Source organism: Silurus aristotelis, assembly GCF_946808225.1.
Source record: "Silurus aristotelis genome assembly, chromosome: 5".
In the NCBI taxonomy this organism is placed as follows: Eukaryota; Metazoa; Chordata; class Actinopteri; order Siluriformes; family Siluridae; genus Silurus; species Silurus aristotelis.
In genome coordinates, this window is record NC_139578.1 from 11,296,217 (window position 1) to 11,324,201 (window position 27,985).

General features: G+C 38.1%; 2 protein-coding genes across 15 annotated transcripts in view; both read right to left on the reverse strand.

Moving 5' to 3' along the window:
- camk2d1 (calcium/calmodulin-dependent protein kinase (CaM kinase) II delta 1) overlaps nucleotides 1-2,151 on the reverse strand; it is an 80,593-nt gene extending 78,442 nt beyond the window's left edge. For all 14 annotated transcript variants that reach the window (XM_083542190.1, XM_083542192.1, XM_083542201.1 and 11 more), the window contains exon 1: nucleotides 1,788-2,151. In XM_083542190.1, coding sequence (XP_083398316.1) covers nucleotides 1,788-1,849 — 62 coding nt within the window. In that variant the 5' untranslated portion in view covers nucleotides 1,850-2,151. The remainder of the gene's footprint in view (nucleotides 1-1,787) is intronic.
- A 10,768-nt stretch (nucleotides 2,152-12,919) lies between these two features.
- arsj (arylsulfatase family, member J) lies at nucleotides 12,920-27,985 on the reverse strand. Its single transcript, XM_083542188.1, has 2 exons — nucleotides 27,496-27,985; nucleotides 12,920-14,892 (listed from the first exon to the last, which is right to left on the reverse strand). Exons 1-2 carry the CDS (start codon nucleotides 27,786-27,788, stop codon nucleotides 13,485-13,487), a joined length of 1,701 nt encoding a protein of 566 aa, XP_083398314.1. The 5' UTR covers nucleotides 27,789-27,985; the 3' UTR covers nucleotides 12,920-13,484.

The window sequence follows — 27,985 nt, forward strand, 5'->3', positions numbered from 1 at the left end:
GGGGGGGGGGGGGGGGAGTCCACATCTAGTGCTTGATGCATAGATAAGTAGGCTTATAATAGTCTAGATGAAGTCCCATCTCATAATGGAAAACAGAAGCTTGCAACAAAGTGCAATACTGTGAGCTAATGCAGATAGATAGAGCATTTAATAAGCTCTAGTCGGAGACATTAGATGGATCTGTGCTTCTAGGCAATAATTTAAACTGCAATCATTGGTACTTTAGTAAAGATTCTAATGTCTTGGAAAACACTTCTAATTTAGAGTTATGATATGTAATGTTGTACTGCTACAGTAACACAAGAGTTTCTGGAGGAAATCAGAAAACCTGGAGAAAAACCCTTGAGGTTATTCTTTGCTGAGAAACAATACTATTTTATTTGAATTATTTTACCAAAATTGGAGATGTGACATTTATATACCGTAATTTCCGGACTATAAAGCGCACCCATATATAAGCCACACCCACTGAAATTGTCTACATTGAAACTAATGAACTTTACACAGGTTTTAACGAAAGACAGTGAAATATGTTGTGGCTCCTTTAAGAGCAGAGCAGCATTTTGGGAATAGCCTGCCGCCGCATATTACTGCATGTGTGCAAGACCGAGGAATATGTCCTTATTATTTTCTGATTCTCATTTCTAAGTTTCTTTGACTAACCCGCAACGCTGTTGCCAAGAATAATAAAAAAGCACGAGTTTTGGAAACCTGTCTGTACTTATATGATTTCTGTTGCAACTGGAGTTAGTGAGCTCTCCCTTCACCCAGACTCAACACGTTACAACGGCTTGTATCTAAACAGTAGCCGACCAAGAAAGTCATTGTTCACTGTCTTCCTTCTTCCTTTTTCAACTATTTCTCTAGTAGTAGCGGCTTATAGTCCGAAAGATACGGTAGTTTAACCCAGAGGTATTCAAACTTTTTAATACAAAATTGCCAAAAATCTGATTGTTTGAGGTCCGTGGGTTGAATGTAAATAATGCATGAATGTTCTCTTTACCATACTTTGGGAAAGCTGAACAATAGATGTGTGTACATTCAATAAAAAGAAACCAAATTCAATTATATTCTCTACATTTATTAACCAGTAATGATGTACAAAATGTTGTGTTGAATTGGAAATGAACATCTGCATTAAGGGCATTTCCCCCCCCTAGACTTTTAGCTATGGCATAACAGGTAAAATCAAAGGGTTATCACTGACCAATTTTGGCCTTGGCCCTAGTTTGGGCATCTCTGGTTGGGTATATCTGATTCTGCTCTGTCGCTTAGATCGGCTAATGTAGACTGCAGTATACATTAATACCTACTTCATTCAGTGCTGGCCAATGAGAATGCAGCACAGCAGCGCTTGTTTGATGCTGATTGGTTGAAAGCCTGGGTTTTGGAAAAGCCCTTGGCTTGATGTTTTATTCAGCAGGGGAGTATTTAGTGCTTGGGGCAATAATCCAATAAACAGTAAGACCGTGCAGCTGTTTGGAAGGTCGGAGTTTACATTATATATTTAAAAAAATAAATAAATAAAAAAAGAGAGAGATTCCAACAAAGTATTTAAAAAGTGTATTACTTGCAAAAAATTGCACACAAATAATTTTTCTGTTGTTGTTCTTGTGCAATCACAGAGTACAAATAAATGCAAATTGCAGCTCAGGGGGTTGAAAGTAAAACTATGCAACGCATGAAAAGAAAAAAGAAAATGCATGCACAAACACTAAATCAGCAACACAAGAGAATGTGCAAAGGTTTTTTTTAACTATGTGATTTAAAGTGCACGCGGAACTTACTTGCCGAGTTCTTCATAGAGCTGATATTCGTCGGTGAACCTGGTACAGGTGGTCGCAGCCATGCTAAAAGAGACAGCCAGGAGAAATCTGAGCAGCAATCAAGTCTAACACGTCGCTTCCTTTTGGCAAAATGAAAGTAAACGCCTGAATGTTGAGGAGGAAAAGAGAAAAGTCCGGCGTTTCAGCGATGCACGAAGGGCACGTGTGCTGTGGCTGTGTTCTGCAGGTGGCTCGCGCTCGGAGTGAAGTTCAGAGCGTCGACAGTTGCACCTCTGCTCCTGCGGCTGCTCGGACGTAAATGATCCGCTTTCGCCTCTTCCTGCTTCGGTAATAAAAAACCTGAATATCCGCTTATACAACACTTCCCCCTTGCGGCGAACACGGGAGGTGCTCGTGAAAGCATTCGACTTCGTGCTACGTTCACACCTTGGCACCACGTTCCGTGTAATAAAGACGTCAGTAGGTGTTTTTTTTGCCACACTAGTTGCAATAGTAACGTGGGTGGCGCGACTACATTTCAGTATAACACAGATCAAGGGCCCATTAGCTGTTGATACAAGTCGATCCATATTTGCATAATTTATTCTGAACTTAATTGCATCACTAGACATGCCCACGTTTGAGTTACTTGCATGCATGTGGCAACTGGAGATTCATTTTCAATGCGACTTTCAGATACAAAAGGATGTGGACGGTCCAGCAACAGGCTAAGGTGTTGAAAAATGTTTATGCAAATATGAAGTGATTTATAGTGCAGCGACTACCAAAGGGGAGTAAAGGAAGTAGAGTGCACCTGGTCCGACTCCATATTCTTGGAAACCTACAGAAGTTGTGCCACCCACTTAAAAAGTGAAAATATGTACTTGTGATTTCACAGTACAGACACTATCTATGTGTGTACATTTTAAGGTACACTCAGTTTTCAGTGGCTCACTTTGTGGAGTTTTTTCCATGTTCTTGTATGCTTAGCTGAGTTTCCTCTAGGTTCTCTGGTTTCGTCCTAAAAGTCAAAATCAAAGTCATCTTTATTGCCAAGTATCATGAGTTACATGTACAATAAAATTTGTCATGGTGGGCTGGTGATTAAAAAATCTGAAAATTTTTTAAAAACTAGGAAAATTATATAATAAATTATTAAGAATTAATAAAGATTAAGACATTAACTATACAATTTATGCAGGGTATGTAAATTAAGGCAGTGCAAATAATCATATTTCTCAAATAAGTCTAAAAGTGCAGGGTTGTGATATAATAGTCCTTGTTGATTACATTAATGTAATGCATATGAGATGACAGTGTGAGGTTTACACTAATGTTAGTGTTTATGGAGGCAGATAAGAGACGATGGTGGGACCTTGGTATTGTTGATGAGGTCAGTTGCAGATGGTTTGTATCCAGGGTTAGGGGGGTCAGCCACAATCATAGCTGCCCATTTCAGGGTCCTGGATGTGTACAGGTTGTGTAGAGGTGGAAGATTGATACCAATCACCTTCTCAGCAGAGTGGATGACATGCAGCAGTCTGCCTTTGTCTTTAGCAGTGGCAGCAGTGTAGCAGATGGTGATGGTGGAGGACAGTATGAACTTAATGATGGAGGTGGACTCAATATGCCAGAAGGTGGATTGGCTAGAAGTAAATGTGTGTATAATGTGCTGTAATGGAGTCAGTCTAGGTTGTATTCCTACCTGGACTGTCTCTGGCTACACCACAGAATCCCAGAATGTATTGTACTATGCAGTACTTCCAGTACAGAGCTTATGTTCAACAACCATATATTATGGCTATAAAGACATTCAGCAAATTATATACTATCTGGCCAACCTAGCCATTAGGATTGCACAAGCCAGTGCACTCTTAGTGCCGGTCCCAAGCCTGGATAAATGGGGAGGTTTGCGTTAGGAAGGGCATCCAGCGTAAAACATCTGCCAAATCGAACATGCGGATCACGAATACAGATGATCGGCTGTGGCGACCCCTAATGGGAGAAGCCGAAAGAAACGTATATACATTATCTGGCCAAATTATGTGGACATGTGGTCATCATACCCAAACTTCACACCTGAGTATGTGAGCTTCAATATTGACCTGCATAAATTAGTTGCATGACTGTTCGACTAAATATTTAATTCTGGCACCAGATAATTTGACACAAAATGATAAGAAATAATAGCTAATAATGGATACTCTAGTGAAAACAATTGTGGTTTCTGTGTTAATAGTGATAGTGAACTGAATGACTGGATACAGGAAAGAGTGTAAAGAAAAAAATGGGAGAAAAGGGTCCTAAGACATTTATTACAGTGAGGTTTGTGATGCATAGTCAAGGGGTCTGTGAAATTCTTTAGATTTTGCAACAGTCCTGCAAAGCCCATCCCACCATTATCAGTTATTATAATTCTCATTAAATTATTAGTGTTATTAGCCTGTTTAGACTAAACACTTGAATTAAATGCTTTTATAAAAATAAAATAAATAAAATGTGTTTATGGGATTTATTTTACAGTTAAAGGGGTCCTTGGTTGCAAAAGGCATAATCTTATCATGTGATTTAAATAACCATTAAAAAAGGAAATAGCTAAAATATGCACCTTTTTGGAGATATTGATAAAACTAATGGTAATGATTTTAAAAATTGTGTAAAAATAAATGTTTTTGGAGATTAGTAGGAAATGGTTGTGTTCCTTCCTCTCGCAATATTCATGTTGGTAATCTGTGTAAAAAGCCACTGTTGCTGCTCTCCTTCTATTCTATTGGAGTTTCAGCTGAAAACTCTGACAGCCAAGAATAACTGTAAATGTCAGACTGGAGCTTAAGCTTGTATAAGAGCCAAAGCTTATCTAAGCTTACAAAGTACTTTTGTGCTGTTTTGTGCCCTATAACATCATTTATTGTTTTTTTACTAGTCTTACTTAAATATGATCAGTAAAAAAAAAATTATTATATCATATCTTACTTTCAGAACAACCTATGTATCAATACTGAATTTCACATTTCATGTATACTTCGAGGTATCACCATAAACCAGTTATTTCTGAAAGATCAAAATAAGCAATTTGTTCCACTGTGCTCCATTTGTTCCACTGTGCTCCACCTCACACTCATACATAGGCTGATAAGAAACCCTAAAAATCCTTGAAATTTGAAACTTCAATAAGAATGTCATCATTCCACAAGACATTCTGTGTTTCCTGTGAAAGGGATTATAAGTAACAACCTTTCCCAGCTGATTATGTGTGTAAACCCCCCCCCCAAAAAAAAAAAAAAAAAAACAGCAGCTGGGCAGATCCTCTCTATTCACACTGTTGGAATGAATCATGGTTTCATAAAAAAAAAGGTTCCCACAAAAAAGAAGGATGGAATGGGTGTGGTTTATTTAGATTAAGCCTGAAAACATGAAACACTTTTTTTTTTAATCTTAGGAGCATATATTCATTGTATGTTACATATTAATGTGATTGTTTAGAGGATTGTGTTGACTTACTATGTACCTGACCAAAGTTGTAACCCCCATTTTAGGCTTGATAATGTCCTGGGTTGCACTTTTTGTAGAAAAAGAAGTGAATAGAGACCAGATGTTGGGGGGGGGGGGGGTGTATCTGTAACTCATTGTCTATACTATGCCCATTTTGAAAGTATTACAGAAAGGAAATTCATGAACGATCCATCCAATCCATCCCACCACCCATTCTGCCACACCTTCATCACAAATTTCTCTCTTCTCTTCTCTTCTCTTCTCTTCTCTTCTCTTCTCTTCTCTTCTCTTCTCTTCTCTTCCGCTGTCTTGTCTCGTCTCATCTCTTCTCTTCCACTGTCTTGTCTTGTCTTCTCTTTACTTCTACTGTCTCTTCTCTTCTCTTCTCTTCTCTTCTCTTCTCTTCTCTTCTCTTCTCTTCTCTTCTCTTCTCTTCTCTTCTCTTCTAGGATACATTTGTCTGTTATTTTTGTCTGTGTCCATGCAGTAGAACAGTGGCTGACTGTACAAAATGTTTGCAGTGTGATGACACATGCTCCTGTTGGCATTATGCACTGAACTTCAGCTGATTTGGCAGCAGGCTCTCTTTCTACTTCTCTTTCTCCTAATATATTTTAAGTGGAAGAGAAGAATCCTACAGTAATGCAGTCTGAAACTTTCTAGGAGTCTGGGATTGATGTTCGTGTTTAGTGAAACAAATTAAAACAAGTTTTAATCCATGGAACAATATATAACAAGCAAGGGAGAGAAGATACCACATGAGAAAGAGTGAGAAGGGGTGAATCGAGGCCACCTGCCAAGGAGAGTTCCAGTTATGCATGGGAGAAATTGCTCACTGCAGGATATTCCCATGTCGTGCTTCTGGAACTGAAACAAGGGTAATCCAGCAAAACGTAGTCCTCATAAATCCTGTTTTGCTCAGCATGAATTTTCTCCACTGTCACACATACAAACATGCATACACATTCATACAGGCCCACACACCTTCAATATCAGAAGCTCATGGACATTAGAATGAATCAGTCGGTCCTGGCATTAGCTTGGTCATGGGAGCTGTAATAATTATAGCATAATGTAATTCTTTTAAACTCTTACCCACCACCTGTATATGCACGTGTGTGTGTGGGTGTGGGTTCATTCTTACATCAGCCAAGTTACTCACTTTTCTAACCTATTACTCATAATCTTTATAACCTTTTTTGTGTAAAAGGTTTAACGGCAACAAGGGCAACTGACATATGTAATTTTCCTGAAAGAGAAAATAAGCTGAAATATACGCATGTACTTTTTGCTTAGCAGACAGCAAAAATCATCAGTTTTTATATTGTTGTATATGGATTTTAGAAAAAGAGCCAAACATGGTAAAAAATCAGGTGTTTACCAATAGTTGGGGTTTATTAGAATTCTTTGACATCTCAGTTAGCAGAAAACTTTGAACAAAACTGACATGTTTTTATTTAGCGATTAGCCTGGCTAACTTGTAACCCTGCCTAGACTGTCAGGTATTGTCATGCAATAATAAGAAATGGCAAGTATAGGTTTTTGTTTTTGTTTATTTTCATTTTGAAGTTTATTGTATAAAATGGTGTGCGTTGTGTTTTAGTCTGAAATCATGTTCCAGCTGTCAAAATGTCTATGATACATAGAAACATGCATTCACAGAGACCATTGAAATGACATTAATGATTTATCTCCCTTTATAACTTTGTCCATAACCAGATTTTACTTCAAAATATGACTTTACTTCTGATAGAATTGTGTATATATGCAAATGAGTATCCAATGTCAGTTCTATGCCCTATAGTAGAAAATATGTCAAATGTACAGCAGTGACTGGTTTTTCAGAAAAGCTAGATACACAATCAGAAAATAAAGATCAGAGACTGTAGAAAGCATAGTGGTTTAGTTCCATGTGTGGATAAGAGTGTGTCTGTCTGCAAGTCTTTTGGTGCATTAAGTGGTTGGAGCTTTGGTACATACCAGCTTCACTTCACATGAGGTTTGTGTTTCCGAGACAGCTGCAGTGAATTACAATGAAATCTTCTGAAATAAAAAGGCTGGCAAGATTACGTAGGCATGTTTAAATTTGGTCTGACTGCTACAGCAATATATATATATAATATATATATAATCAGTGGTTGGCCATCTGGGCTGGCAAGGCCTTCTCTGCTAGCCTAAACCGACTTACGTTTTAATATATTTTTGTCTGTGAATATGTATTCAATTATTCCCAACAGTCTTCATTTCATAGCTTTTGTATCGGTTGTGCTGCTTCTAGGCCCAGTGCAACCAAGTGAATATTTAGGTTTAAGTTTCTATCCATTTACATTTCAGCCATCACATTATGTGTTGCCGGGGTCAAAGGAATCTGCAAAGAGGTCTTTACAATCAGCAGTGCTGGAGCCAGTTGCATAAAGTCTGTTGCTTTAATCAATCAGAATTCGAGTTGGCCAAACCAGGGACATCTAGGGGGCATTGTCAGAGCTAGCAAACCATCTGTCACATACTGCACAAGCTCAAATAGATTTGTGTAGATTATATTTAAACTGTTTGTTTATTCCACATTGGCCAACAAAGGAAAATAGATTTACTGGCAGATAGACATTTATGAGGACATTTACGAGATAGACTTTTTAAGAAAAGCTGGGCATCATGAGGGAAGGCCCGATTTTTAACTTTTCAGCTTTTACCTGGACCATTTATACTTTTGCATTTTCATTCCCATAAAATGTGCACAAAAACACACAATTTGCCTTCATTTCAAATCTTCAGGAAAACTGTAACAGATGGAGAAAGTGCAAAAAATGCTCATAAAACCCGGGGTAATCTAGTAAGGGTAATATTGATGCTTCTGTTAGAGTTAATGCATCATCTAAAATGCATCAATTATTGTGTAAAAGTAATCCCTCATCCCATCCTTTTCCCTCATTCCGGACAATCGTACAAAGCATTTCACTGCATGTCGTTCTCTGTATGTATGTGTATGTGACAAATAAAATTTTATTTGATTTGTGTAAAATAATGTATTTTTTTTTTCTTTTTAAGATTAAGCACGTTTCTGAGAAACGTAAGAAGTGAAACATTCAGTAAAATCTTAGAGTTTAGAAATTGGGCGAGGCTTTTAATATCATTTAGCTGTTCAAGAAACCACTGACTGTTTAGACTTGTGTATCTTGTAAGGAGTGGCAGTAGTGTTTCTGTGGCAATAAGACTTTGTAAAATAGGCTTATGTTTCATTAGAAAAAATACAGAGCAGGCAAACCTAATAAATCTGAATTCCTTGTATAACGCTTGGTGCCACATACTGTGGGTCAAACCCAGCTGTTGGTTTTCCATCATGTGATTCCATTATGATGTGTCATGATGAATTTTATGTCATTTTATGTTACTCCACCTTTTCTCATGCCTTGAATCCAAGTGATTATGAAGCGTTTGACAGAGGTGCTGATTCAGTACTGCATTAATTGCTGAAGCCAATTAACTTTTCTGTCAGCAAGCATCAATTTGTCTTTAGTAGTATGAGTAGTAGTAGTAATAGTAGAAGTAGTATTTTATATGTGTCAGAACATCCTAAAAACAACACAATCTGTCTGATAATGTGTGGAATAAAAAAATCATACATCCTAATATAATTGTTTTACATTTGATATCTTGATGTGTATATATTAGAAAAATAGAATATATAACTAATAAAGGGGTTCATATGGAAATTAAATGAATATGTACATTCATTTTTATTTTATTTTAAGAACGTATTTCTCACTTTGAACAGATGGAGATTAAGTAATGATGTTGAATACCTACCAGAACCACTTACACTAGTTACTCTAAGTGATTTACCTCATAGGAGATGGCCAGGTTTTGATTCGCCTCAAGGCAAAAGTACCTCGTGAATTTTCCTGTGGAAAATATTTTCCGTGTGTTTTTGGCTGTAAATTTGCATTTGGATCTGATGCTGGATTGAATCTTTCAGTGTTTATATTGGTGTTTTTTATTTTAATGTTTTAATTAAAGAAAAAGCCTTGCAGTATGGTTCCTGAAGGGGTAATGTTTCTTTTTTTGTTTATTTGCGGTGGGGGTGAACATGGGGAACTTTAATGAAAGTGACAACTGAATCTTGAACCAATTCCCTTTAGAATTTCTTTAAAGTCATTTGTTTTGTTTTTCATTGTGTTAATGCATCTGAAATGTCACGCTTGGTGATGGATAGTTCTTAAACAAGCCCATAAAAATTCTTTCTAGTTAGGTTTGTAAAATGCTGGCATGGCTTTTCCTGAGTAATCAGGATCACAATTCTTCTGAGCGAGCTTGTTAATAGATACAGTTCTCCAACAGGAACATTACATCATTCCACATGTATTCTGCAACCAACACCCACATTTGTCATTAATATTTTCCCTCTGAAACGAATCTGGCTTTTTCAAATGGATGATAAATGTGTGCTAACCCTCAGTTCATGAGGTTGAGCTGTCATCCAGAAACCACAAAAGCTTTACAGCTTTGTACATCTTTTGCACCTGAATGGGAGGTCTTGTAGAATAGCTCAACATGAGTAATGCCTGCATGCAGACTTAATGTGTATATTTAATAAGTTTGGGAAGGCATACTCCAATATTTAGAGTTGGAACAGGAACAACAGTTCAAGTACTTTATTGGCAAATTATTTTTATTATTATTATTATATCATTAAAGCTAACTATATTTTTTTATACAGAAACACTGCGCCTCTCTACTACAAGTCAAGTCATGTCAAGTTTATTTCTATGGCGCTTTTCACACCAGACATTGTCTTAAAGCAGCTTTACAGAAATTAACAGTTAAGGTGAATGGTGTGTATTTATTCATGATGAGCAGCCATGGCGACTGTGGCAAGGAAAAACTCCCTTAGATGTTATAAGTAAGAAACCTTGAGAGGAACCAGACTCAAAAGAGGAACCCTTCCTCATTTGGGTGACATCAAGAGTGTGATTATAACTCTTTAAACAATACAGAACATTGGAGAGTGAGAAATAACATTAACTCTGGAATGTAAGATTATAAGTAATGTTCTTTCTACAGTCTTATACAGTCATTTGTGGTTATAAAACTAGGAGCTACTGAGCAACTCATAAAACAGCTTCTCCATGCCAGAGCCTTTAAACACTTCAGGAGGTCCAGTGTCAAAACTCCACACATGAAGTGGGATCCAATTGGCACTGGTACTTCTCTAGATGGTACGGGATGTTTGCGGGGTCGGCATCTACTTCTTTAAAGGTCCATAATCTTCATGAGGTGGGACGTGACTGGGGCTGGAGCAACCTCAGGATGCCTCGGGATCGGGAGAGAAAGAGAAGCAGTGGAGAGGAATTAGTGTAGCTGCTGTTCATGATATTAACAACACAAGTTGATAATGTGCATGTAATCAGATGTACTGGAGCACAAGGTTATTATGTGAGACGTGTGTTTTGTGTAGGCTTTGCTAAAAAGATATGTTTTTAATCTGCACTTAAACTGGGAGAGTGTGTCTGAGCCCCGAACACTGTCAGGAAGACTATTCCAGAGTTTAGGAGCCAAATGTGAGAATGTTTTACCACCTTTATTGGACTTTGCTGTTCTAGGAACTACTAGAAGTCCGGAGTTTTGAGATCTCAGGGAGCGTGACGGATTGTAGCATGTTAGAAGACTGGAAAGATAATTTGGAGCTAAACCATTTAGTGTTAAGTAGGAAGCACACAATGTTTTAGGGCAACTAAACACAAACAGAAGACAGAGATTCAAGTCATTTCTGTTTACTAGCCATAAGAGTGATTCTTGCACAACTTCTGAAAAACACTTTGTTGAAGAGCATTGGCTTTACCTACATATAGTGACTATTGAGATCATTATAAATCATGTTTAAAGATTATTGTTTATTTTTTGTGTAAAATTTTTGTGTAAATATTGTATAAATAACTGAGCTTGCATTATTGATGTACTTTATAGATTGTTTTCTCATGGCACATGAATATCTGTATATCTGTAATTTTTAAACAAAGTTTTACTCAAAAAATTGTTTTTAGCAGTTGTAGCAATGTTTGGCATGCTGATGACCTTAAAACTACAACTTTTTTCAGTGGTCAGACCAAACAAAATGTATTTACTAGGCTGATAAGCCAATTGACTGAAAGATGAGAAAAACGTGCACTCACCTCTGACTTCTGCTTTGCAATATATTAATCTTAGTGAATATTGCTCTTTGCCTGCTAGAATTATTTTCTTGTAACCTCTGCAAGAGTCTACAGACATTCAGAAACTCAGTGGTGAACAATAATGAAGTAAATGTGATTTGTTACTGTAATTAATAAGCTTTTTTTTTGCATGTCAATGCACTGGTAAAGAACTGGTAAAGGAACTTGTATTGAATGCTCTTGGTGGTATCTACTTAACACAAACATACAGTTCAGCATCAGTTCAACAGCAAGCAGAACATTTTGAGAGGAATAAATGATGGAAGAAACTCCTGACTTTAACTAGCCACTACACCCTTAGTAAGGCTTTATTTGGACGATTTTTTTTAATATATAGTAGAAAAGAAGGTTTTGGGCTCATGATAATTGTAATAGCTATCAAAAAGTCTTTGACTCATTAATATCATTCTATTAATACTGTAGATTGGTGTGCTAAGCGTAACATTAGAGTCTTTTCACATAAACTGAGTTAATTAAGCAAGAAAGAGTCTTGTGATGAAAATGATAATAGAAACATTATAGCCATAATAAATCATAGTATTTGGATACTTAAGTAAATTTGGAGGCAAACAATTGTGTATTTTTACTCAAGTGAAAGTTCAATGGGGGACCTTTTATTTTTACTGGCGTAATATTTTACCGAATGTATCTCTACTTTAACTCAAGTACACGTTTTGTGTACTTTATCCACCTCAGCAGAAATTTCAGAGGTCTAAAAACAGAATAGTACCTGAAAGTAAAATAATACAAATACTTCTGGCGTTCTCTTTTAGCAACCAAAGTCACAGTGTACTTGCTCACAAAAGTCAGAGTATAAATAATTATATTATATAAATTATATAAATAATTATATTATTTTATATTATTTTATATAATTATATTATATAAAAAATATAAATAATTAATTCAGGATGAATTACATGACTAATGTAACCAGGCAGCAATTTGATATTTATTATCAAGTTGTAAGATTAAAATGTGCTAGGCAAATAGTGGTAAAGTGGTAGTAAAGTGTCCCATAAGCTTAAGTACATAATATTATTGAAAGTTTCAACATTGTTAATAAAAATAAGTTTTTTCCCCCTGTTTAACTAGATACATTTACTATATCTCAAAGGAAACATATGTTGATAGATAAAGGGCAGTCAGAAATGTATAAAACTAATGTTGTTAGAAATTATTATGTTATTAGTAGTTGTGGGGCTGCAATGAAACTGCCACAGAGCAGCATCTGTTCTCTTCCAAAATGTCAGAATCCATTTTAAGGAATAGTAATATTTCCTGTGCAAGTAGACCCAAGACAATCCATTCATACTGCAAAGCATGATAAACATTTTCAATGGTAAAGTATCACATCCCTAAATATAAGCACACATGGGTCCAACAGATGGAACATGTCTAAACAGGATGAGGAGGGACAGCACGCTAGATGGAAGGAAAGATTTCGAGTTTACATTTATTTGTTTTATTGCTTTACATTCAAATGGTACTGGACCACACAATACAAAAGAGCAAATGAAAGACAAAGACAGTACTGGAAAATTCTAAATGTGTGTGAAACATCAAGTGTATTCGACCATAACATTTTGATCAGTTTAACTTTTTAATCAGTTTAACTTTTATTAAAGCCTCACTTGGTTTTTTATTCTGGAACTAAACTGTGTATGCTCAGGCTTGGAACACAATATTCTTGTATTTCTTTTGAACATGTTATTAGTCCTAAAAGTCATAAAATGATACGATGGCAACAAAATCATGCAATAAAATGCTAAAAATAAATATAGATATTTTTCTTTTTCTGCTCTAAGTAACAATTCTAAGCTGAAAGAACAACAGTGTTTAAGTAAGTTTCTTCATAAGAATCAGATGCCTAACCACTGATTCCTTTTGCTTACATCTAAAACAACTAACTAGAGGTAAAGTGATCTAAATATAAAACTCTGTCAGTGAAAAATCATGTGAGCAGAATGAGCCTGCCCATCAGTCCCTGAGTACTGGAGTCTTTAAAAGTAAAAACAAGTCACTGCAAATGGAGCACCGAGAAGTTGTCAGATTTCCTTTTCCACTTCCGTTTATGTTTAGCTTTTTTCTCTTTTTGAATTTTCCGTACATTATTGGAAAGAATGCTATTATTTTCGTTGTCCTGTTCATCAAGATCAGAGTACCAAGGTCCCCAGACCCCTCCGTTGTACTGCGGATTGGACCGATAGTCCTTAGGTGGGTAGCGGCATGGCACGGCTGTCTTGTTGTATTGCATAAGTCTAAGAAGCATCTTTTTTACTATGTGTGGGTAGCGTCTCGACAGATCCACACGCTCGAAAGGGTCAGCAGTGATGTTAAAGAGCCAAATTGTCTTGCCTCGATCCCAGCGCACGCGCTCACTGTGCAAGCGGTTGCTCAACATCCGGTTGGAAAAGGTTTGTGGTGGAACCCAGTCGCTGTAGCCTGGCATACCTGTCAGGAGTTTCCAGTCACCAACACGGAGTGCTGCCTGGACCGCTGTGTTCCAGATTCCGTATCCAGCCTTCCAGGAGCCATTTTTCGCTTTGGCGTAGATAGGGTCTATGTTGTGAAGAATGTCATGACGTGGAGAGGGAAGCCCTTCACTGATCGACTCCCAGACATCATAGCCATCCAGATTTTGATTCTCATCAAGTGTACCTTCACCGAGTGTTACCAGGGTTGGGTACCAGTCAGTAATGTGGATTAGGGCTTTACATGTACCTCTTTTTACAAGTAAGGGGCTGTGCACAAACCCCACTGCCCGTATACCACCCTCCCAATAGGTCCCTTTACTACCTCTTAGTGGCCAGTTACTGCCACCTACCATAGGTTGGCCCCCATTGTCAGAAGAGTACACCAAGACCATGTTGTCATAGTAGCCATAGCGTTTGAGTGCAAGAGTTAAGTTGCGCATAGCCTCATCCAAGCAGCTGACCATGGCTGCGTACTTGCGTCGTTGCAGATTGGGGATGGATTTATAGCGCTCAAGGTAGCGAGCGGGAACCTGCAGTGGCGAGTGCACTGCCTGGTATGCCAAATACAAGAAAATAGGTTGTCTGGGGTTGTGTGATGCAAGAATACGTACAGCCTTTTGAGTATACATGTGTGTGGAATAGATGCCTCGGTCTTGCTCCCATGCAGCTTCTTCACCCTCGTGCAGGTCAAAGCCACACATTCCAGGGCTATCACACTTGTAGTGGCTGTAGTAGTCACCACTCCCTAGAAGGGACCCGAAAAAGGTGTCAAAGCCACGCTGTGTAGGCATGCAGCTACGCTTGTAGAAACCGAGGTGCCACTTGCCAACCATGTGCGTGGCGTATCCTGCATTCTTAAGCTTTTGAGGCAGCGTGACGTTATTTAATGGGAGGCAGTTGGGTTGGGTGGGGCGGATTATTGAGTGTTGGAGCCCAGTGTGGATTTGATACCTATGGTAGAAACAAATATACTCAAATTATATTCAAAATTAAAAATTTTCTAGTTTAAGAATAATGATGGTTTTAAGATTAACTTCCACAAGTACTGCTTTACTTTAACAATACAGTAAAATCTGCACAAATCTATACCAGTCATATCTAGGCATCTATGATTAATGGGTAGAATCTGAAAAGCTGCAGACATAGCACACATATCATTTATATCAAGACAACAGGTGGTATTTCTTGAAATTCCATGTTTTTTTTTTTTTTATGGAGTAAGCTCATCTTTTAAAGTATCTTCATTTATTGTTTTGTCTGAAAGTAGTTGCTGTGTTTGTGCATTGCCTGATGTTTAATGCATTCCTCAGTTACTAAGAAGACAAAACACTAAGATGAATACCATAAACAAACAAAACAAAATACACACAGACAATTTTATGATCTTAAATAAAACTTTGGAGTCTAGTATGTGTTAATAAATAAAGATTTTATCTGGTGAATGACAGGTATATGGCCGACGTCAGACAGGAGTCTCTGTGTACTATGATGTTTGTGGATGATATTGTGATTTGTGGTGAGAGTAGGGAGCAGGTTGAGAAGAGCCTGGAGAAGTGAAGGTATGTGATGTAGAAAAGTCAGTAGGAGTTAGACAGAGTTCATGTGTGCGAATGAGAGGGAGGGCAGTGGAGAAAAGAGTGCAGGCAGGGTGGAGTGGGTGGAGCAGAGAAATAGGAGTGATTTGTGATAGAGGAGTATCTGCAAGAGTGAAAGGGAAAGTTTATAGGACTGTGGTGAGACCTGCAATGTTGTATGGGACAGTGACATTGAGTAAAAGACAGGAGGTGGAGCTGGAGGTAGCAGAGCTGAAGATGTTGAGGTTTTTGTTTGGAGTGATGAGGATGGAAAGGATTAGAAATGAGTTTATTAGCGGGACAGCAAATGTAGGACGTTTCAGAGACAAAGTGAGAGAGGCACGATTGAGATGGTTTGGACATGTGCAGAGGTGGGACATGGGGTATATCGGTAGGAGAATGCTGAGGATGGAGCTGCCAAGAAAAGAGGAGGTTTATAAGGAAGGCCAAGGAGGAGGTTTATGGATGTGGTGAGGGAAGACATGCAGATAGTTGGTTTGAAAGAGGCAGATGTAGATTACAGAGTAGTGTGGATACGGATGATTCGCTGTGGCGAAACCTAACTGGAGCAGCCAAAAAAAAGAAAAAAGAAGAAAAACTAAAGATTTTCTCTATTAAATCGCTGGGTATTTTTTAATAAGTAACAAGTATTGCTAACTTCTAATGACTTCTGAACAAGTTGACAGATCACTCAAGGTTACAAAATACAAGTTTTATGATAAGCTTCAATATACAGTAAGAACATAAGTCAGTTAACTTAATTTCAGCTAAATGCTATACAATAAATGTTGCCTCTTGAATGTCAACAATTAAATCATACCAAACACACATTAGACAAATGTGAATCTGTCTACATTTACCAAAGTAATCTTACGTAATTTAACACTTTGCCTAAATTAGGAAACGTCACTAAGAATTTCAAGGCAAATATAACAACCTTTATAGTAAAATACCAAGCCAACAGCTGTAACCTTCCTACATTAAGTCCCTCATAAAATCTAAATACATTTGCTAAAACAATGTTCTAATAACGACATGTTAAAATTAATGATCAGTAATTAATATGCATTGTTTTCTTCTAGCCTTCATTGTTTCTAGCCTAGGGTTTGGGTATTACTTTATCATGTAGTTAAAAAAAACAAAACATAATAATGTAATTATTTAACATAAAGCTGGCAAACACTCTCAAAATTACCTCAACAATTTTTACTGTTTTTCTCTTTGGAAAACACAGAAAAAAGAAGTATTAGTGCCTCTTGTCGGCCTTTCTGAGTCCCCAGACAACCAGGCTCCATCATTTTTTTTTTCTCCTTTCCATTCATCTCTGTCATCTATCCCTCTCTACATCACCCCCTCGCCCCGTCTGTCAGTGCCCAATGAACAGGCATCCTCTCATCAGGTAGGGAGTGGAATAAGAGCTTTAGTTGTTCTCGCAGGGTTTGTGGCCACATACAGAGTAAGGAACAACATGGAAATAATCGCATGAATTCACAATCTACTAGTTTCTAGTTTGGTGAGCAATAACAAACAGTAATTATAACACCAACAAGCACACATGTTGCTGAGGAGAAATGAAAGGGGTTTCAAGGGGACATGTTGGACAAAGATATGAATAATTATTAATGCACCATTTAAACTGAAAATAAACTGCATGATATTGTCCAGACAGTCTTCAGTTCGCCAGGTCAGGGTTATGGTGGAGCGTAAATCCCTATCCCGGGAAATACCGAACACAAGACCGGAATACTCCCTGGTCACTTGAACAGCAAAACACACACACACACACACACACACACACACACACACACACACACACACACACACGCACACACACACACACACACACACACAGACAACCTGAAATAACTCCGACTGTACCCTAAGCTCAGAATTGACCCAGACTCTGGAGCTGTAAAACAAAACTTTGCCAAGTAAAACATTTAAACTACATCGCTGAAAGACACAAGACCCCTGTAGTAATTTCTTCCTTTGAGTATATTAAGGAAACATTTAAAAATAAAGATATCTTTGTTTTAATAAACTACTGCCAAAGTACAGTTGTTTCAACAGATTGTTGCAGGACATTCTGACCATTTTAACCCCTGTTAATTATTCTGTACTACATAGGATATTCAAAAGAACCGATCTCACCCTTCACGGTGTAGTAGTTATTTAATGAACTAGATGTGATTTGAGTTGCTCCCACACTGCTACCGACAACCCTTAACCGCATTACATGGGATAACACGATCTCTTGTAAATATACAGCACGTGGAGGTACAATAATAATATATACAGGTATAAAAAGGTTAAATGTAATGTGTTTACGTTTTTTAGAATGCTACTTAAAAGATCATTTAAGGCCAAGCATGATGCATTTGTGAATTAAACATTTTACATTTCCGACTTGTGCAGTTAAAGCAACTTCTATTTGGTTCTGTTTGTTCCTGTTCGATTTTTTCTTATCTATACCTCTGTGTGTTTGCTCAACAGCAGGTCGGTAACATTCAGCTCGGTTTAATCCCTTAAAGTTTCCATGGTATTTCTTTTAGTGCATATTTTTCGATTCCTACTATGAATTATTCAACTACAGTCTAAACTAAAAGAAAAAGTATGTAGTGAGAAGAGGAATGAAAGACTAGACACGCATGGCTGTCAGTTTGCTGCTTGACGTTAGATAAAAATCAACCTAAAATGTTTAAAATCTGTGATCAATTTAATGAGAATTTGAAACAAAATAATAAATATCCTGCAAAAGTTTTTTTATTTGATGTGTTTTCTTAGAGCTGTGCAAAGTATGGATGTGAAGAAACGGGTTGCTGTTCTTTTACTGTAAAAACATCTCTCTCTCGCTCTCTTTCTCTCTCACACATACACACACACACACACACACACACACACACACACACACACACACACACACACACACACACACACACACACACACACACACACACACACACACACACACACACACACACACACACCACAGCTGTGCTGGCTTCCATCCCATGGTTTAGGTAATTTATAGATTCCCTATGTCTTGCGCTTTGAAGAGAATCAAAAATATTTGGGAGTAGTACATGGTGGAGCTGTACATCTAATATCTAATAAACTATAAATTCTACACTGTAAATATTATATTACTGCAAACACAAACTGATCATACACTTTCTATTAACAATTAGAATGTATCTTAGGCCCTGTACTGTATACTTGTGAGCTAATACAGAAAACTAGATATACTGAGAGACATGGCATTTAAAAGTGCACGTCTGTGACTGCATGTACTGTAGATGTATCCACAGAGGTTTTTTTTACACTCAGTTAGAAAAACACATCCTCACACTGGATGTGTTTAAACTTGGGCTCTTTTATTAGAAATCCTGCCAACACACTTGGCTGGTTTTCTTTTTGGCTCTAAACTGTCCATACAGTAAGCCCGTACAACATCAACTCACACTGAAATTGTATGGGTAGGGGTGATGGTAATGCAAGATATGCAGATTTTGAACAGGCTATGAGACACTTTGCAATAAAGGAGCTTAAATTGCACAATCATAAAGAAGGACTTGCTCATTTTGTTACCTATTTCAGTTTTTCTTATCATTGTGTACTCATTGACAAAGTATTTAATTTGCTTTCTTTTTTTCTCTAATTCATTCATAATGTAGCTTTGCTTCAACATGAAAAAAGTCATTATATTAGTATAAACAAAGTGGATAATGAATAAAGGGTGCAAGTTATCCTATGGTCCATTAAAATGAATTGACATCATGCATAAAGGCAAATCTCTGTCTGTAAAATAGCCTCCTACTAACAATGCATTTCAGAGCAATTAAAAAAAAAAAACAGGCTAGGAGATCAATAGAACTGTCTGTAGTCTTTGGGAACAGGATTATGTTGAGGCACACATCTGGAGGAAGGAGTCAAAAATGTATACAACATTTGGAGAGCTGGAAGAACACAGTGGCTTTCTATAATCTCAGGGGTATATACATCCTTAGTCCTTGCCCTTCCTGCAATTTCGAAGATTGTTTAAAAAAGTGGGTGGTCTCATGTATATGTGAGAACAGAAGTTACGGTTTGTGGCAAATGTAGAGACGCAACATCAACAACACTTACACATATCAGCATATTTCTATCGTATATGTTCTAAATTAAAAGATGAGAATTCGTTTTTTTTAAGAATTAGTCATAGGTACTCTTCATTCTATGTGGATGTTTTTCAGGAGCAAAAACAGGCAGCCTGCTGAGTTGGAGGAAAGGAAAATCCCATGTTGCTTAAAGGTACCGAAGACCTCAGAAAGGGGCAACGGATCACTGTGTAATAAAACACAAAGCCAAGATAAATTCGGCACAAGTCGAATGTCCTCGAGTGTGGACTTGGCCATCTCTAAAAAGAATTATGATGTAGTGACACACTCCATCCAAACTAATTAAGAATGAGGGGTTCTGTGAGAGGACTGCTTAATCCAAACTTCATATACAAAAGATCATTCGTCTTCTTTCACAATTTCACCCTGTTCTGGGATCCTGTGGATGCAGAACTTGTCCTAGGAATACTAGTGCAAAGGTGGGAATATGTACTAGAAGGAAAGGTGGTCCAATGCATACACATTCATATCCAGAGGCAATTTATCTTTATCTAAAGCATGTTCCTGGGATGTACATAAGGAGAACATGCACAGAATACCCACAAGGCCAATAATTCAAGGTCAGATCAAGCCAGGAAGCCTAGTGCTGTAAGACAACACTACTTGATGCAAAATATATGAAAAATATTATATTAATAAACCTAAAAACTACGTTTGAAAATTCAAATTGAATGAATCGAATAACAGTGATATAGCTAGGCTTGAAAGACAAACAAAATCCACTAAGTGTTTTGTTGGTCATGTACAGAAATAGTGTGACTGGCTCCCTTTTAATTTGAGTTTTTATGTACTAGAAACATAGTGTTTAAGTATATGTTTCTTAACAAAAAAATCCAATATACAATCATTTACCATTTTCACCCTTTTTTTTTTTATCAAAAATCCAAATCTGCTTTTTTTTTTCATAGCATTGTCTTTTCACAAACGCAAACAAGAAACCATATAACTAACTAAATAAATAATTGTAAAAGATGGTAAAGGTGAATATGCTGATAGATGAAAAGGTGAATATGATGATAGAATCAAGTTAAGGTACAAACTAGAAATGGTTTAACGGAAGGAACTGATTTGTCCGTTAATAATTATGACAAAAACAGAACACTAAGGGTTAGGGATAGGGTTAGGGTCAGATAGGTGTAAGCAATTCGGGGTAGGCACATAATGTTCAATGTGTAAAAGGTTTCCGCTTCATCTTTAATAATTAATTAGGATTGTCTTTCCAAGTTTTACAGTTTTCTTGTAACTTTCTTCTAATACAGCATTATTATACAGAAATACAGCAAACCTATATCGCATGAATAAATAGGTTTTGATGCCATGAAGACGCTTGTAAAACTGAACAGGCCAGCAGCTACATGAGCCAACGAGTTATGCGACATTAAGTTTAATTTACAATACCATAAATCTGCAAAAGAACCCTCTGGACTGTAAGGTCACTGACCAATACAGCTGTAGCAATATAGGTTCATTAGCTCAAGTTATGTCTTAATGTGTTTTGAAAAAGGACTAAAAATGGTGTGTGTGTGTGTGTGTGTGTGTGTGTGTGTGTGTGTGTGTGTGTGTGTGTGTGTGTGTGTGTGTTTGAGAAAGAGGTTAAGGTAAAAATTAGTAAATTTTATAGTTCATCATTTTTTATGGACTTATAACTGTGGTCAGAGATGCCACAGAGAAGTGGACAACAATCCAAGAGCTTTAATTGTTAAAAGCTGCTGTCAAAGTACTGTCATTGCTTAAAATCACTTTGTCCCGCTGGCGTGTTGACGTAACCGCTGGAGCATACTTCCAGCCGATCACACACCCAGTAAAACCAAAACGCTCTCCTTGTATGCAATCAAAGTGATCCCCAGGACATATGTCTTTTGACCACCAAAGCGACTGGCTCTGAAAAAAATCTTACCCAATCTGTGCTAAAACCTCGGCCAGCCCTATGTTCTTTCTCACTAGTGTTCACCCTACATCTGGTCTAAATAAGCATATAAAACTCCGCTCTCCACTTAATCACATGCAGACCCTGACACAACAAAAACCGCTCTCTCAGTCTTTCCCTTACAACAAATGTTATTCAGTCACACCTTCTTTAAGCCTCTGAGTCTTCGTAACAGATCATTCAATCTTCCTGGGTACTGCTCGATAATCCTCAACGATTTTCTAACCCATGAAGAATGTGATCTAATGTACTACGATATTACTGCAAAGTTAAGTCATGAAAGACAGACATTTTGCTCTGCTTCGTGTATTGAATTCAACAAATGACTGAAGTATAGCAGAAACTGCGGAAATTGGAAACACATTGAATATTGTTGTTGTAAAGTCGATACCGTGCAATACAATACAATCACGTCATCATTTGAAGTGAGAAAAAATAAATTATTAGATCACTCTCTCTTGAAAGATTAAAAAAAAAAATTATTTTAAATGTAGACTGGGCTTTGAAATGTCTTTGGATGTATGTTATTACATAGCAATTATCCATTAATTACTAAAGGTGTTCATAGCACGGCTTATTTTGTGAGTGCAACTAAAAAAAAAATAATAATAATAATAATTTTGACCAAGTGATGGCTAAAACGACAGGAACACCTCCTATTCTTCCAGTAACGTGGCTCAAACACTGTAGCATGTCAGCTACAATCCAAACACACATACACACTCCACCATTGTATCTGGGAGAATTTCTGGTATTCTTATTGAATTTATATTGTTATTTGTTAAAAACGCCTCGTTACATTTTTTTTTAAATAAATATAATATACTAAGTATTTAGTAGTACTTAAAAACCTGACCATCACATCCACATGTGCTTGTTGAAGTACATATGTGTTTGGATTTAGTCCCCCTTTGTGCCTATTGATGTTCAGGTTCATTCCAGAGGTGTTGGGGTCAGTGTCCTGTGCAGGCCACTCAAGTTCTTCCCAGCAAAGTTGTAAAACCATGTTTACATAAAGCTAACGTTGTGCACAGGGACATCATGCTGGGACATGTTTGGGGCTCTAAGTTCCAGTGAAAGGAAATTGTAATGCTACAACCCTGAAAGACATTCTAGACCAATTTTTTTGTTTCATACTACAATTTGGGGGAATGTCTAAATATGGGCATAATAGACAAGTATCCACTTATGGTGCTGCTAGCCATAAATTTATATTAAAGTCTTAATAATGCAATCAATGAATAAAATAACTAACTTTTAAACAAGGATAAAATGTTAATCGGATGAGATGAGATGAGGCTTACATTACTACATTTTCAACATATCAGAAATATTAGACAAAAACATATTTCTCAACCAACTGGATTTCATGAATCAAGTTTCAAAATCAAATCAGACGAGAACCCCCTCTCTCAGCAATACCCCTATTAATAACATCTTTTAATCACGGTTTAACCTTTATTTGTCTGCCATGGGAAGTGTGAAATTTGCTTCAACAGGAACTTTGGTAGGGCACTGCAGATGCTTTTTGGCCATTCTAGTTCTAATTAATCAACATTTAATCATCCTGTACATTAATCATCAAGAAGCTGATAGGAAAGATGTTTATTTGGGATTGAAATGACACACACTGCCTTTCACCATGTTTTCCATCAGACAGGGTGAAAGACCCTCTTACGTATATCAGCATTTTTCAACATCTGCCATGTCCACAAGCACCAAACAAACTCTCTTTTTCATTTGTTTATTGCAGATGCTGAAACATTTTCACAATTCTTGATTTAAGGCTTAATGGAATAACGTAATTTTTCATAGCATCCAAGATTTCTTGTGTAATGCAATTCTGAGTTCCCTTTCAGGAACTCGAGCTGCGTCAACAACACTTTGGGAACGCTTCCGTGTTGTCAACGCTCTGAATCACGTTTGTAATCTGTCCAACGGAGAGGCGTCGGTGACGTCACGACCAAGAAGCTATGAAACAAGCAGTGGAGCCATTGCTAGCTTCTGTTTGCTCAGGAAGCGCTCTGTGTGTTTGTCCCCTTACAGGTTTTTGGTAAGTGGTAAATGTTAGAAAAAAATATAGAAAGAAATAAAAGCAAGCAATCGTTCTGACTGTGAACAAAAGCACAAATGTAGTAGGGCTAAATGAGTGCGGTTACAGGATAATGCCCCCGGATGAGACGCTGGCAGGCTATCTCTCCCCAGGTGTGGTATCGTCCCTCAAGGCCCTCAAGGTCCCTCAAAAAGCCTGCTCCCTGGCGTAGGCCCTGGCCACCAAAACCGAGGTTGTACGGATGGGCTTGGTGGCCAGGGCCTACGCCAGGGAGCAGGCTTTTTAACCCTGCCACATTCAGTGCTTTAGGGCACAACCAGCTCCAGCGAGTACCGCCCCGGTACCGTAGTGGACCTGAAGGGCTCGCCGCCTCTCAGGACATCCATAGAGCTGCACCAGGGCATAGCTCCGGCTCTAGACACAAAAAAGCACCTCCCGGCACCGGGAGGTTCAGAAACAGATCCCCACAATGGATCCTGTGCGACGCTTTGGGTCAAAGTCCCGTGGGGTGATGGATCTGAGGACCGTCATCTTCAATAGGAGGGCTTCGGCCAAGAAATACTGACACGAGATTGTCTGGGGATTTTGCAAGGAAGGGGCATTGTGCATCTTTATACAGAGCTCCCTCCATGAGCTAAATAGCGCTAATTCTCTGTGAGGTGCGAGCATCACCAGTTGGACCCAGTTTACTGCCCGACTGATTCAGTACTGATGTTCCTAAAGGAGCAGTTTGCCGCAGGGTTGTCTCCAACCCTGAAAGGTTACGTGTCTGCCATCACGGCTTATTGTGCTCCGCTTGCTGAGCAGCCGCTGGGAAAGAACCCCTTGGTTACAGATTTTCTTACCCACCACCCGGAGGCTGAGACCCGGGACGCACCCCAGAGGGCCTGTGTGGGACTTGCCCGTTGTTTTGGAGGCCCTGTCTAAGCCTTCCTTCAAGCCCTGCCGGTGACGTCTCGCCTCTCCGTTGGACAGATTACACACGTGATTCAGACCGTGGACAATGCGGAAGCATTCCCAAAGTGTTGTTGATGCAATGTCTCTTTCCCTCAGGGAACCTGGGTCACATAAGTAACCTAGAGATGTTTTTGTTTCAAACTTCTTTAAATGACATTCTACTATACTTTCACTTTGGGTTATTGGATTCTTTGTATCCCAGAACATTACCTGGCTACCTGCTGATATTGGTTGGCGCCTATATCAAACATAAAAGTAAATTAAAGTTCGCTCGTTGGTTCTTGATGGAAGGACCTCTTCAATATTCCTCAGCACAAAGCAAACCCAGCCACACAATAGCACCACTTATTCCAAATATCTTGTACCCTGCAGGCACTTTCTTTTATCTTAGAGGAGACTTCATTAAAGTCACAAGAGCTTTCAACATGACCACTAGGCCCTCCTGCTTATTCTTTAGTTATGGAGGATTGTGAAAGTGGAGCTTCTTTTTCATTACCTTCAAAGCAAAAGCCTGGCAAGTTTCCTGACCTGTGGAGGTCTTTAAAGAATTCACTCAACCATCCAATGTGATTTTTTTTCCAAGTGTTTTTGAACTATTGAATCAGATGGGATCCAGTGTTGATTAACTCTAGCGATCAACAGTATTTATTGTATGAAGAGATTTTTTTATGAAGGCTGCTCCATACAATTAAAGCTTAATATTAAATTGATTTTTTTTTAAAGTTGTTGTTTAACAAAGAACATTTTTAAATGCTTTAAATGGTGTAGATTTCTGTAGGTTTATTTAACAGTTACGGAAAGAGTCATGGCTGTGTGGTCTTTCAGTGCATGTTCTCCCACATCCCTCATATATTTGCCCTCAAGATATAAAGTACTTCTTATCTATGTTACTTCTAACACCTATTTAAAAACCGTTACATGTACAAATTCGATATAAGGCATTTTTAAGATATTTTAAGGTGCAAGACCAATAGCAGCAGTATGACAGTAGTAGAAAAAGACTGTTACACTATTACATGTTACAGTCTTTTTCTACTACTGTCATACTGCTGCTATCTGTCTTGCACCTTAAAATATCTTAAAAATGCCTTTATACTCAGAACTTCAGTATGTTTACATATACTAGGATGTATATTTGCACCTTACACATTCACTTATATATGTCTATTTATTGCACAAGCTGTTCTACATTGCACTGTCTGCTGATATTGCACTGACTGCCTATACAAACTTTCTATATTCCCTTGACAATGGAAACACTTGAGTGAGAAGAGAAACGGTACTTCATTTCCTTTGTATGCCTGCACATATGGTGGCATTAACAAACAAAAACCTTGACCCTTGAACCTATCTTATCTTTGTGGGTTTCCTTTGAGGTTCTCTGTTTTTCTACCACCTCCTTAAAACATGCCCAGAGGTCAATCGGAGCAGACAAAAGAACGATAAATTGCCCCAATTGTAAATGTGTGAATGTCAGTGCTGTGAAAGAGAGAGTGTGGTCCTGGCTCAAGTCGAGTCTTTTAGTATAGTCGTTAGACTTTCTGAATAGAAATGTAAAAACTGGATATCTTTAGACTGAACAAATGGTTAAAAGTGTAAAGATTTGTTCATTATTAAATTTATAAATTTTGAATACTTGGCCAATGACTGTGATATGAGACTGCAGGCCATATTACACCACCCCCTGGTGGAATATTTCCCTACAACACTACAGCCTGTCATGTTTTATTCCTTACTTAATGAATGTATTTGACCTGAGGGCACGCAGGCTTGGAAATGTGTGCTGCAAAATGAGTTCGAAGGTGGGGTGATTTCCATTAAGATTTCCAGTGTTTTTCTATCATGTCTACTGCAATATCAGCACAGATTCTGGTGAAAGAATCTTGGTTGTCAGATGTAGCAAAATCAAGGGTTGTGAATTGGTTTTCTGTATGATTCATGCTGTGGCATATTGTGTAACTTTGCTCTGATGGCCACAATTGTTCTGTGCACAACTGTTCGGTGAGGTCAAAGAAGAGAAATCCTGAGCAAATGATATCCTGAATGCAGATGCAATCTGAAATTAGCCCATTGGGACAATATGAATGACAGCATTTTTGTGTCATAGAACAAGATGTGTAGTATTCCCTATAGCTGATATGTAAAAAAAGATTTTCTCTTTTGCTTGTTATAATATAGTGTAGCTTTCAGTACTGTAATGAAGAATCGTGCATTTGCTTTAATATGTACACGCTTTAGTGCAGATTTAAATTCTTTAGTTTAGAAATGATGTTTTTACTGTAATATATACGTTAGCGCAGATGTCAGTACTTATGTTTAGAAATTAGGATTTTGCTGTAATATGCACATGCTTTAAGAATTTAGTGCTTTAGTTCAGAAATTGTGTCTTGGCTGTAATATACACATGCTTTAGTACAGATTTCAATACATTAGTCTATATATGATGTATTTGCTGTAATACATACACATGCTTCAGATTTCAGTGCTATAATATAATTCATGCCTTTGCTTTTATATATACATGCTTTAGTACAGATTTCAGTGATGTAGTTCAGAATTCTTCACTGTGAATATGTTAATATACATGCATGGATGTATATTTTAGTAGTTATAGTGCAGCATCGATGACTTTATTGTAAAATGTAGACACTGAAGTGTAGATGCGTTGCAATCAAGAGATTTTAACTGTAAAAAGTGCACGCGGCATGCTTTATACAGATTTGTGGCAATAAATCATTGCCAGTAACTGCTGTGTACAGGTGCAGAAGTGCCCCAGTATCCATACAGATACTGTCATTATGCATAATGCAGCATGCAATGAACTTAAAAAACACAGCAGGTCAGGATGTCCGAGTTGACATTCCGGAGAGTGGATGCACTGCTCACCTGCCGGTCAAGAGCTGACTGCGGGATGGACTGCACAGCGGCTGCACGTAGTAGTTCTCCAGTTTGACTCCGTTCCCCGCGAGCCAATCCAGTGTCGGCGTTTTAATTTCGGACCCGTGATATCCCACGTCCCTGAAGCCCTGGTCGTCCACCATCACGAAAATGATGTGCGGCTGAGAGCCGGGCTTGTCCACTTCGTTGGAGCTCGCGCCAAAGTTCTGCGTCCATCTGCCGTAACCGGAGGCGGCCGCGCTGCAGAGGCAGAACCCGGCCAGAACCCCGAGCACTAACATGGCCGCCTCTTCAGCGCGCTTCGCCGCTCACACCATTCGCCTTCACTGCGAACCTCAAAGTGGCTCATGAAAGTCTACATACTGCTCTCTCTCTCTTACACACACACACACGCGCCCGCGCGCGCACACACATATGCACAGCTCGCTGGTTGCCTGCACTGAAGCCAATGTGCGCTCGTGTATATGTAGAAGCGTGT

Bases quoted from the DNA above. Each gene is read 5' to 3' on its own strand.
- arsj (XM_083542188.1), bottom strand. From the start codon at position 27,788: ATGTTAGTGCTCGGGGTTCTGGCCGGGTTCTGCCTCTGCAGCGCGGCC. The intron at 14,893-27,495 runs GTGAGCAGTGCA...TTTCTACCATAG, and splicing joins AGTCAGCTCTTGACCGGCAG to GTATCAAATCCACACTGGGC.